The sequence below is a fragment of the Myotis nattereri genome, assembly GCF_964212035.1.
Source record: "Myotis nattereri genome assembly, chromosome: 10".
NCBI lineage: Eukaryota > Metazoa > Chordata > Mammalia > Chiroptera > Vespertilionidae > Myotis > Myotis nattereri.
This window is the reverse complement of record NC_138085.1, coordinates 68,854,239-68,867,462: the sequence shown is the minus strand read 5'-3', so window position 1 is coordinate 68,867,462 and position 13,224 is coordinate 68,854,239. Positions and strand designations below refer to the sequence as shown.

At 35.7% G+C, this 13,224-nt stretch overlaps 1 protein-coding gene across 3 annotated transcripts in view; it reads left to right on the top strand.

The window, feature by feature from the left end:
• Positions 1 to 13,224, top strand: part of BIRC6 (baculoviral IAP repeat containing 6) — a 180,878-nt gene that overhangs the window by 100,158 nt on the left and 67,496 nt on the right. For all 3 annotated transcript variants that reach the window (XM_081100815.1, XM_081100814.1, XM_081100813.1), the window contains exons 40-45: positions 1,079 to 1,195; positions 3,900 to 4,054; positions 4,854 to 4,980; positions 7,400 to 7,510; positions 8,937 to 9,070; positions 10,876 to 11,003. In XM_081100815.1, coding sequence (XP_080956941.1) covers positions 1,079 to 1,195; positions 3,900 to 4,054; positions 4,854 to 4,980; positions 7,400 to 7,510; positions 8,937 to 9,070; positions 10,876 to 11,003 — 772 coding nt within the window. The remainder of the gene's footprint in view (positions 1 to 1,078; positions 1,196 to 3,899; positions 4,055 to 4,853; positions 4,981 to 7,399; positions 7,511 to 8,936; positions 9,071 to 10,875; positions 11,004 to 13,224) is intronic.

Sequence of the window (13,224 nt, the reverse complement as noted above, 5' to 3'; positions counted from 1 at the left end):
CATTGTTAGTGTTATCCTTATTTATTTTGATGTTCAAATAGTGCCGGATTTGACCAGTGGGATCTTTTCCAAGCTGGTCTCTTGTATTTTTGTCATGTTCGCATCTTCTTTGAGCACTTCCTTGTTTTCTGGCGCAGCAAGATGCCAAGGCTGATTATTTACTTTCTCTTCCCAAGATTGAGAATTAGACATTTTAATAAGGCAAAGAGATGTCAAAACATTTTAGAGGAGAAATTGTGATTAAAAAAACAAAATTTGATTGGTAGATAGACCCCCTACTGGGGTTCGAACCTGCAACCCAGGCATGTGCCTGGAGCAGGAATCATAGGTTGATGCTCAACCACTGAGCTACATTGGCTGGGCTACTTATTGTTTTTTTTTTTAAAAAAAAAATATTGATTTTTCACAGAGAAGAAGGGAGAGGGACAGAGAGCTAGAAACATCGATGAGAGAGATCGATCAGCTGCCTCCTTCACACCCCCCACTGGGGATGTGCCCACAACCAAGGTACATGCCCTTGACCGGAATCGAACCTGGGACCCTTCAGTCCGCAGGCTGACGCTCTATCCACTGAGCCAAACCGGTTCGGCCTTATTGTTCTTTTGATGGCCATGCCCTCTTGGTGGACAAATGTAGCAGAGTGTGTATGTGTCTATACACATTTGCATTTATATTCATTTCTATGTCTATCTAGAATGCCATGAGTTCACACTGATACAACACTTAATCTAACTAATCCAACTTCATAGGCTTCATTTTAGTAGTCCCCATTTGCATAGTTGTATCTTTTTTCTGACAGTGAGGAATCTGGTTCTCAGTATCTTTAACGTATTCATTTCATTACTCTTACTTCACTTATTTGATCCACCTCATTCTACTTATTCACCTTTCCATCTCTGGACTTCTTTGTACAGGTATTATTACCTGCTATGGCTCTGATAACCCCATGCCTGGTTGTTCTTACATGAGGACACATATCCCACCCAGTTTTCTGTTTGGATGTCAACATTTTATTGTAGGAAGTAGGACATTAAAAAAAATATATTTTCATTGTTTTGTTTGTTTGTTTGTTTTTTAGCCCTAGATGCTCGTCTAGAAGTTGGACTTGAACAGCAAGCAGAACTGATGTTGAAAATGATGTCTACCTTGGAAGCAGATTCCATTTTGCAGGCATTAACAAATACATCTCCTACATGTAAGTAAAAATCGTCATTCTTAGAGTATTGCAAAAATGATTAACCTGTTGATTATTTTCAGGTGTAGCCAGCAAGGACAGATTTCTAAATTTGATGTCTGATGTGAGTCTGAATGGGCTAAATACATAGCACAGTGATGGCGAACCTATGACATGCATGTCAGAGGTGACACGCGAACTCATTTTTTTGGTTGATTTTTCTTTGTTAAATGGCATTTAAATATATAAAATAAATATGAAAAATATAAGTCTTTGTTTTACTATGGTTGCAAATATCACAAAATTTCTATATGTGACAAGGCACCAGAGTTAAGTTAGGGTTTTTCAAAATGCTGACACGCCGAGCTCAAAAGGTTCGCCATCACTGATATAGCACTTCCCTTGCCAAATTAGTAGGAAGTTGAGAAATAAGACAAAGGATTAACAAGATGGGAGAGTGGAGGGGACCAAAATATCTCCATGTAGTGCTCTTAAATTCAACTCAGAAACCAGAGTCATGTTTTTGTTATTGTCTTGTGAGGTTAAGTAAATTCCTAGGGAAGGCTATTAGCTAGCTATCTGTGAGTTTATTGCATTATATTTAAATCATTAATAAAAATGGCTTTTGTATTACTAACATCTTTATTATCCTTAAAGATTAGGATGGAAGACCTAGGTAAGGATGATAGTCAAATGGGCCTAATTGAACTGAGAATTAAAAGGATTTACTACCTAATTATAGCAAAGGAATCAAATTTTTTATAATAAGGGACAAGATGTTAAATATGTTAGGATTTCTGAGCCATATAGTGGGCATTGTAACTACACAACTCTGACTTTTTAGCAATAAAGCAGCCATAGACAATAACAATATGAAAATGAATGGGCATTGCTGTTACAAAATCAGGTGGCCTGCCAGATTTAGCTGACAGGTCACAGTTTGTTGACCCTTGATGTAAAATGCTAGACTTGGGTAGATCTGCTCCTCTCAGGTGAGTACATTTTAGATAACAGCCTATCTCTCAAAGGCAAAGATCAAGGAGAAGTACTGAGAAGATGATAATGGTTCCCCCCACCCATGTAGGCCTACGAATCACTTCACCTGCTCTGTGACATGGTGGCAACGGGCTGGTCATAGCAGTTAGAAGCTAGGGAGAGCATCATGTTCCTTCAGTCAAAGGGAGTTCACAGTTCATTTTCATAAAAGCTTTGGGTTTTTTAGTTCTCTCTGTGTTAAGTTAAATTCTTTCATTGCAAACTTCATTTATTTCTTAGGAGATACAGAAAAAAAGAGAAGATGCTGTTCTGTACTCTTAGTTTTGGTATTCTAATATTCTTGTACACTGTCTCCTATGTAATAATGGGGATCCCTTTTGTTTGGTCAGCCTTTCCATCACCACAGCTCAATACTGTCCAAAATAGTGCTTTTCTTTGTTAGCCATTTAAAAAACACACAAAAACATTTATTAGAAGATCGTTTTGTAATTGGTATCAGCTTCTCAATTGTCTTTTGATTATTGTCATGTGCAGAACTGTGTCCTCCCCTTTGTTTCCCCCCTCCCTTTTAATATAATAACTTTCTAAATATATGAAGAACTGCTCTTAGAGTCCCTATATTTCGCGCTCCTCATGAATTATATTTATTTAATTAGTTTGATATGTGGCTTGGCATCAGGATTTTTGGATGCTTCAGGGTTAAGAATCAGTTGACTAGATTGTCCATTCTAATCCCTGCTGGCCAGCCTGTGGCCTGCCAGGTTTTACTTGTGGACCAGAGCACCCTAGAAACCTCCTGGAGAAGAGAGCACAGCTCCAGTGGGCTCATGCCATGGGAACTTATAGACCAGCGATGGCGAACCTATGACATGCATGTCAGAGGTGACATGTGAACTCATTTTTTTGGTTGATTTTTCTTTGTTAAATGGCATTTAAATATATAAAATAAATATCAAAAATATAACTCTTTGTTTTACTATGGTTGCAAATATCAAAAAATTTCTATATGTGACATGGCACCAGAGTTAAGTTAGGGTTTTTCAAAATGCTGACACACCGAGCTCAAAAGGTTTGCCATCACTGTCCTAGACACTCGTGGGTGGGGGGGTGGAAGAAAGAGAGAAAGAAAAAACAGTCAATAGACTAGAGTCTAGATCAGCTGTGGGCAAACTACGGCCCGCGGGCCAGATCCGGCCCGTTTGAAATGAATAAAACTAAAAACAAAAAAGACCGTACCCTTTTATGTAATGATGTTTACTTTGAATTTATATTAGTTCACACAAACACTCCATCCGTGCTTTAGTTCTGGCCCTCCGGTCCAGTTTAAGAACCCATTGTGGCCCTCGAGTCAAAAAGTTTGCCTACCCCTGGTCTAGATTATTCTAAAACTACCTTCTTAAGAATTAGTTGAGATTCTTCTTCCTCTCCCTTTTCTTTTCCTCTTATTAATTAGGAAAAAATTTAAAAATTGCTGGAGAGTAAAGTGCAAAAAAGTTTCTTTCCTTTGGTGGACAAATCCTGTGATTTGGGAGTTTCTCTGTTGATTGTCCTTTTTGACTTTCAAATAATGTGGTAAAAACAAGTTTTCAAATAATAACAATCATTTTAAAGAATACAGTTTTAAATTAAAACAAACAAACCCACGACCATTAGTTACCTATACATAATAATAGCTAGTTAGCAGTTCTCCTGATTTGTGTATAAAATCATAATTGTGTTTAATTTTCAGTATCACAGTCTCCCACTGGAACAGATGATTCACTTCTAGGGGGTTTACAAGCAGCGAACCAATCCAACCAACTTATTATACAGTTATCATCTGTCCCAATGTTAAATGTTTGTTTCAACAAACTTTTTTCCATGCTTCAAGTCCATCATGTTCAGGTATGACTTCAGGAGAAATGATGCATTTTTAGACATTATTAACAGCCTGATATAAGATGAAAATGACTGGGGAGAGCATTCTCAACCTAACAGGGATGATTTCTTTATTATGCTCTGCTGGAAAAATATTGGAGATGCTTTGATAACCACAGCTCTTCAGTAATAGGTTATATATATTTTTTATGATTCTAAGTTTTATTGATTAGATCCCACTACAGTTGACTCTTGAAAAACACAGAGGTTAAGGGCTCTGACCGCCCTCACAACTGAAAATCACATTTAACTTTAGACTACCCCAGTTTAAACTAGGAATTGCCTTATGTTGACCAAAGGCCTTACTGATAACAGTCAATTGTATTCTTACAATAAAATAAGCTCGAGAAAAGAAAGTGTTACTAAGAAAATCTTAAGGAAGAGAAACTACGTTTACATATTTATTGAAAAAGTCTGCATGTAAGTAGTTCTGTGCAGTTCAAACTCATGCTATTCAAGGGTCAACTGTATATATTATAGTTTAAATACACTTGTATTTAAACACTTGAATCAACTTTTAAGTTAGGAAAGTATTTCTATTAGGTAAATTATAATTTTATATTAGGTAAATTATATATTTTAATTCACTTACGTTTTGATTCATCAAGAATTTTAAGATTGCTTGTCAACTAAATTGAAGTAACCAAAGTGTTTAATAGAAAAATTATTTAGACTTAATCATAAGTATTCATACAGAAGAATTTGTTTAAATAGTATTTCATAATATAACAGCTACTTTTTTCTTTCAATTTTTACTCTTTTTCAGTTGGAATCACTTCTCCAATTGTGGCTCACATTGAGCCTGAATTCTAGTTCATCTGGAAACAAAGAGAATGGAGCAGAAATTTTTTTATATAATGCTAATCGAATACCTGTCATTTCATTAAATCAAGGTAATATTTATTATTAGGAAAATTATTCTCATAGCATAAATTATAAGCTTAAAAGGTAATGATTAGGTTAATATATACTTAAACTTTGTCATAAGGGTTATAATGTTTTCTTTTTTTAAAAAAGATATTTTTATTGATTTCAGAGAGGAAAGAAGAGGGAGAGAGAGATAGAAAGATCCATGATGAGAGAGAATCATGGATTGGCTGCTTCCTGCAAGTTTCCCATGGGGATCGAGCCCACAACCCGGGCATGTGCCCTTGACAGGAATCAAACCTGGGACCTTTTGGTTTGCAGGCTGACGCTCTATCCACTGAGCCAATCCTGCCAGGGCAGTTATAATGTTTTAGTGAAAGAAAAAAATTTTTATACACTGACTTAATAATTAGCAGGAAAGAACAAAAGACCTTTATATTCTCTTATCTGTATTATTTTATGCCTGTGTGCAACTGAAATTGACAATGTTCCATGAATCTTTACATTGGATTCCCGTAAAGTGTTATCTTGATTTGCTTTTAGGGGAATTGGTAAGTTGGAAAAGAATATTATTAATGTGCCATAGAAGTTGTGTTCATTTTTTCTTGGCATATGCAAGAATGTGGAAACTAGAATAATATCTTCAACAGGAATAGAACTAGCCTTTATATCTGGCTATAAGAATTTAAGAAAATTGAAAATGATCTATTTCTGGTGCTTTCTCCCTGTGGAGGGGTATCCTGTATCTTACATGGCTCTCACATGACCTGTTTTTCAGCCTCACTGACAGCCACACTGGGTCATGGTCCCACATATGTTTGCATTGTTTCGGCAAGACCAGCCTGACATTATTAAGCTTTCATCTTTTCCTTGCATTAGTAATTATTATAAATTTTGCTCTCATCTCTTTTAAACTTTGTTATTGTGAAAAATATTAAATAAGAGTAGATAGGGAAGTAATGACTCCTTACTATCATCACATATCTGGTTAGTATTCAAACTGACAGTTGTCTCAACTTTTATAATTTTTTATAATTTGAATTCAGATCTAAAATAGGTCTACACATTATAGTTAATTATGTTTCTTCCTTTTAATCTCAGTAGGTTTCCTCTGTGTCTTTTTTATCCCCTTATAAAGTCATTTGTCAAAGAAATATGGTTATAAGTTTCCCAAGACTCCTGGGTCCTGTTTCTTTGTGACTGTATCTCCACTATGTCCTCTGTACTTCCTGTAAATTGGTAGTTATTATAAATTGTAATAAATTGAAGCTTGATCTGATTTGAGGTTTTGAAGGCATTTTATAGGTTGTCTGTCTTTATAACAAGTATTGATGTTTAATGCTTATAGTCATTAATAATAATTCACTAGATGTTTCAAAATGAACATTGTCTAAGTCTGTTATTCCTTCTTTATTTATTAGCTGAAATACTCCCAGAAAGAGAAACTTCCTTTTATATGCTATTATGTCACCTTTTGATGTTATAGTTTGTATAAAAAAAGGCAGGAAAAATGCTAGAAATTTTTTTCTTTTATAGAATTAGTTTTAAAAATGAACTGGTTCACAGACAGTCTATATTCATAAGCTATAAGTTTCTTTAATAAATATCTGTATGAGTTTATGGACTTAAACATTTTTTTTATGCTTCTATTACAGTTCTCATCTTTTTTTATTTACAGAAAAGGTCATACGTACTTTATTTTTTTAATTACGTTAAAAATTTTTAAGATTCTATATTGTGAAAGTAACAATTATAATTCTTATTGATGCTGATATTGTGCCAGTTGTGGCCCGTAAGAGACTCCTTTTTCAGTTATTTTCTGGGGGGAGAGGGGTGTGATTTTAAAAAAAAGAAATGATTCTGTTTCTGTTAACTTTTAGTATAAGAGATGCCCCCGACTCTGCATTTCCTTCCTGAGGTCTGGAATGATCCATTTTTACAGGGTGTTTTAAGAGCATACTCTAGGCACTCTATTATGTTTGTGCATTTTGAATAACTATTTTGGCTTCTCCAGCTGTTACAGGTGCTTCTTATCTGGGCCTTTCAAGCAACTTTACTACTGTTTTACTTTGTGCTTTGTTGGGAAGTTACATTGGTTTTCCCCATCCTTTATTTCTGATAAGCCTTATTATTTTCAATTTTGTGTTTTGCAGAATGTGATGATTTTTAGTAAAACACAAATTCTGTTTTAGTAGAAATGCCTGTAGTTTGGAAAAAACATTAAATTTATAATGATAATTAATGGCTGAGCTTTATACTTAGCCATAAAATGTTATTGATGCTTAATGCTTTTGTTCTTTTTAATGGGGAACTCTTTCATTTGTATAGTGACGTTAGATAGTGAGTTGATTTAAAGGAATATTTTTGAATTCTGTTTGTTTTTAATTCTGAGTAAACATTTGCTTTTTCTAAGTAGAAATTTTCTCCTTTCTTTTCTCTGCGTAGCATCAATAACTAGTTTCCTCACAGTGTTAGCCTGGTATCCCAATACCTTGCTCCGGACATGGTGCCTTGTGCTTCATAGTCTAACGATCATGACGAACATGCAGCTTAATTGTAAGTAAATATTTATTCTTTTAAGCCTATTCATTACTTTAAATCTCTGACATATACAATATTATTCTTGCTATCAGAGTCTTTAAAAAAAACTTTTTCTAAGAATTGATATAGTTTTGACAATTATTAAATTTATTTGAATATATGTCTTCTGAATTTGTTGCTATATATTGTATATTTTGTCTTTTTATGTTGATAATATATTCTCCTATAAGTGCCATTATAAATTCAAGTCATATTTTTTCCTTGTAAAATGTAATAGTTATTAAAATAAAATTGGTTACTTTTAGAGTAGAAAGTCAAATATTTAATACTTATCTGTGTTTTATGTTAATTATTCTATTAAAGTGCCTTTAATTTATAAATGATTTATTCATTATAATACTCATTAACATATATAACTAGATTCCTCAGGTTTTGTTTTTTACATTCAAAACCTATATTAACTGAACATAATTTTTCTCAGGTTCCAATGCCCTATTAAGTTGTTTTCTTTTCACACCCCAATCCCTTTTTTACCATTTTAGTTACTATAGTAAAATAATTTCTGAGCATTCACAGAAAGGAACTTTTAGTACTTTCTGTGGCTTTTGTTTCCTCCAAATCATGAAAATACTCCCCTATATTATCTTCTGTAGTGTTTATGGTTTTCCATGTTTAATTCTAGGTTTTTATTTGGCATTCTTGAGGTAGTTGTGAGGTAGGGATCAATGTTCGTATTAGAGGGTGTGGACTAGCCATTTGTAAATTGAAATCTTTATTCCAAGGGACATATGTACTACTTTCAACATAAAGATAAAAAGAAATCTTTATTTCGTTTGTAGGGTATTACAAAAGAAGGGTGGATTTCTTCTCCATTCTGTTTGGATTTAATTTTGTAAATAGAAAGCTCTGTGACATTGATAAAAATTTAAATCATTGCTTAACATGAAAATTCCATGTTCTAATTTGGAATATATTTTCCAAATATGGGATCAAAAGCATTACTATATGATACTGAAGATAGATTTTTAACACAAAGGATATTTTCTTCAGTTCAGAAAACTGGTGTATCAGTTAACAGTATACAACCTTGAAATAACTGACATGAAGAAATGAGTAGTTTTTCCCTCAGTTTATTATAAAAATCTGGATTAAAATTTACCTGAAAAGTAGATCTCTATTTCTGGAAGAGAGATAGGTTCACCAGTAGTACATTAAGCATTTAGTTATTTCTTTTCCAGTTGATTGTACGTAGAACAGAGTATTTTTCCCAATTGAAGTAGGAGAGAGGCAGGAGATCTGTGGTAGATGAAAACAGAGAATGAGTCCAACTCAGTTAATTCAGATCCTTTTAATAACCTGTAACAGCCAGGAATATGTTAGTTTTCTTTACAACTAAAAGATATCAGATACTATATTTTCATTGTTTCTTAATGTTTTATAGCTGGTTCCAGCAGTGCCATTGGTACTCAGGACAGTACTGCCCATCTGTTGGTTTCTGATCCAAACCTGATTCATGTTTTAGTGAAATTTCTTTCTGGCACCAGTCCACATGGAACAAATCAACACAGTCCACAGGTAATACGAATTTTGAAAAGCAGTGATAGACCCACACTATAAAATTAAAATGTTTGTAAAGAAAAACTTTAATGTACCTAAATATGTAACATTGTTACTGCCATAGTATTAAATGGTAGCCTTTGATGTATCAGTGTAATATTTTGAATTATTAATAATACTAGGGGCCCAGTGCACAAATTCATGCACCTAGAAAGAAACTGGGCTGCGAGGTTGTGGTAGGCATAGGAATGGGTCTTGGCCCATCCTCCATGCTCCCATCAGTCCCCTCCTGTCGTGGTCCCATGTCTGCCGGAAGCCTCACTCCTGCCGCCGCCCCTCCCACGTGCTGATAGCACCAGCCCTGCTCGCACCCACTGATGGCGCAGGAGAAGTGGGAGATCGAGAAGCCCTCAGAGGCGATCATGGCCGGCAGCCGCCACTCGCACCCGTTGATGGCATTGAGTGATCGGGACTGGCGCAGGCACTAGCAGTGGGTGGAGGCAGCAGCTTAGGCGCCAGCTGCAGGTGTGGGCAGGGCTGGCGCTGGCAGCAGGTGCGAGTGCTGGGTGGGACCACGGTGTGTGGGAACAAAGAATTTTCAGTAACCACCAGAGGCTCACCGCGATGACAGCGATTGGCGTCCCAGCTTGGTCTGGCTCCCCTGCTCACCCCCTCCACCATCCTGCCATGGCCAACGCCGCCATGTTCTGCACACGCCCCCTGGTGGTCAGTGCATGTCATAGTGACTGGTTGTGCAGTTGTTCTGGTGTGCGGTTGTTCCAGTTGTGCTACTGTTCAGTCTGTTTGCCTATTAGCCCTTCATTATATAGAATTAGTAGCTATATTGAAACTGTATTATAGGGGATAGTGTTTTCTGTTGGATTTTTGGCATTGATTTTGTATAATTTAAGCAATATTCTGAATAAATACCTGAAAGTCAGGGAAGCATTTCAAAAATTTTGGAATTAAAGTTTTAAAAATTTATGTATCATTTGTAATGACTTTTATAAGAATTGACAACTCATGTAATTTATTTTTTAATATTAGCTATTTTATTTAACAAAAAATAAGATGTATCAGAACTTATAAACATTTTTAGTCTTGCAACAGATTTCTTTTACATCATTTTGATTTCTTGCTATATTGTACTACTTTAAAAATATTTATACTTTATTATATTTCTTTTTATAGAAAAATATATGTAGTATTCATATGTAGTATTCATATGTAATATGGAAGTTATTCAAGATTATCTTGCAGTATTATCTTTTTTATCTTTTGTTGTTAATCTTTACCCTATGATATTTTTCCATTGATTTTTTTTTTTTTTAAAGAGTGGGAGAGGGAGAGACACACAGAGAGAAATATTGATGTGATAGAGACACATCAATTGATTGCCTCCCCACCCACACTCGGACCAGTGATCAAGCCTGCAATTGAGGAACATGTCCTTGACTGGAATCGAACTTGGGACCCTTTAGTCTGTGTGCCAACACTCGATCCACTGAGCCAATCCGGCTAAGGATACAGTGTTATCTTTTAGTTCTTAGCTATGTGCTAGGTCTAGGTACTGTTCTAGGTGCTAGGAATATTAGTAGTTACCAAGACCATGTCTTCTTGGAGCTTAAATTCTGCATCTGAAATTTCCTATTTATGAATATCTAAAAATGAATCAGTTTCCTGCTATCACTGATAATATTTTTGTTCTTCAAATGAAAGTTACAACAGTGTAGTATTTGATTTAACACTTGATACTTTTTAAATGAATAATTTCTTAAATGGTATCAGTAAGCAGTTTTCAATGAAATTTCATTTCTTTTCAGGTTGGGCCAACAGCTACACAAGCTATGCAAGAATTTCTTACCCGATTACAAGTGCATCTTTCTTCAACATGTCCTCAGATATTCAGTGAATTTTTACTCAAGCTAATTCATATACTTTCAACAGAAAGGTATATTTCAGTGTTTACATATATTTCTTATGTGTAATATATATTACTCCATTTTTTTGAGGGGTATATTTTGAGAGGAGATAAACAGTAGGATATTAAGATTAAGGAGGTTGCCGAAACCGGTTTGGCTCAGTGGATAGAGCGTCGGCCTGCGGACTGAAAGGTCCCAGGTTCGAGTCTGGTCGAGGGCATGTACCTGGGTTGCGGGCACATCCCCAGTACAGGATGTGCAGGAGACGGCTGATCGATGTTTCTCTCTCATTGATGTTTCTAACTCTCTATCTCTCTCTCTTCCTCTCTGTAAAAAAATCAATAAAATATATTAAAAAAAAAAAAAAAAGATTGAGGAGGAAGGGCCTGGCCAATTTTTCTCAGTGGTTGGAGCGTCAGCTTTTGTTCTTACCAGGAGAACATTTCCTGCTCTCCAAGTGGTGGAAAACAGCAAATGGTGTTTGAGGATTTGTTGTTTTTGTTCAGACACTAAATACATGGTGTCTTTCCAGTACCATTTTTCTTACCTGACATCAGTTGATATTCTACCATTCAGCACTACACTGACACTACGCAAAGTTATCACCAAATTCACAGGTTTAACTGCTCAGTTCTACAAGACTGCTCTCACTTCAGAGGATAGTAGCAAGTGCCTGGTCCCCAGGTTATATGTAAGTTAAGGTAGATTATGTTAAAAATAAAAAAAAGGGATGTATATTATAAATTGAGGGCAAGCACAATAATCAAATTTAGTTAATAAATAATAAGCCAATAGTGGAAACAAATGAAAGCATCAACCTAATCCAAACAGTATGCAGAAAATAATTTTTAAAAAGGATCAAAGACTAAATAGAAAAATAGCAAAGTGATAAATTTTAGCCCACTATATCAATAATTACATTTAATGTCATTAAATCATAGTCTACCTTAACTTACATATAATTACAACAGTGTATTTCCAATTTCTCACTCATATGTCAGAACTTTACAACAATAGATTTTCAGTTTCTTTCTTCTGTCTTTCTCCTGTCACATGTTTGCTTATGCTGTAAACACAGAAATATATTCATATAGTTTTTTGCTTTAGATAAACTCATAGCCTTTAGGCCAGCCATGGGCAAACTACGGCTCGCGGGCCGGATCCGGCCCATTTGAAATGAATAAAACTATTGAAAAAAAAAACCCGTACCCTTTTATGTAATGATGTTTACTTTGAATTTATATTAGTTCACACAAACACTCCATCCATGCTTTTGTTCCGGCCCTCCGGTCCAGTTTAATAACCCATTGTGGCCCTTGAGTCAAAAAGTTTGCCCACCCCTGCTTTAGGCATTAAAGTGAATAGTATTTTTTACCTGGAAAGAGATAAGACTCTTCTAGGGTGATTAGTGTGAATATTTGAGTCACTCTTTTTAGCAGTTGAGTTGGGTTTGGGTTTTGTTGTTGCTATGGTTACCCACACACATACAATTCGGCTACAAATTGAGGGTTTCTCACAATTCCTCAGGTTTGCTAATTCTCTAGGACAAATTGTAGAACGCAGGAAAAACATTTTATTCATGTTTACTAGCTTATTATAAAGTACACTAGAAGCCCGTTGCACGAAGATTCGTGCAATAGGCCTTCCTTCCTCTGGCTGCCGGCACCGGTTTTCCTCTGGCACCTGGGACCCAGGCCTTTGGTCCGGCCACAGTGGAGAAGCCACGCCTCTTCAGTCTTCAGTCTTCACTCTGGCCAGAGCCTTCAGTCTTCGTTCTGTGCCTGTGTATGCAAATTAACCACCATCTTTGTTGGGTTAATTTGCATACTCATCTGATTGGCTGGTGGGCATAGCGGAGTGACACCAATTTGCATGTTTCTCTTTTATTAGTGTAGATGTAATTCAGGATCAGCCTAATGGAATTGATGCATAGGGCAGGGTGCGTGGAGGTGGTGGTGGGGGTGGTTGCATTTGAATGGATGTGAACTCCAAAGTTTCTGTGTCATCACCTTCGCAACCCTAGTGGTGTTTAGCAATTTGTTAAATATTTTAGCACACTTCTTCTTACCCATGTGTATATTGCCAGTGCCTCTTTTTTATTAATTCTACTACAGGAAAGCCAGGGATCATATTCTGTCTCCTTGGAGGTGACTGTCTTTTTATAAATGTCAGGCTTTTTGGTACCCCTTGACCTCAGGGATCTGATGAGTTCAAGAAGAGTTATGACTTTATAGTCCATTTAGCTTTTTC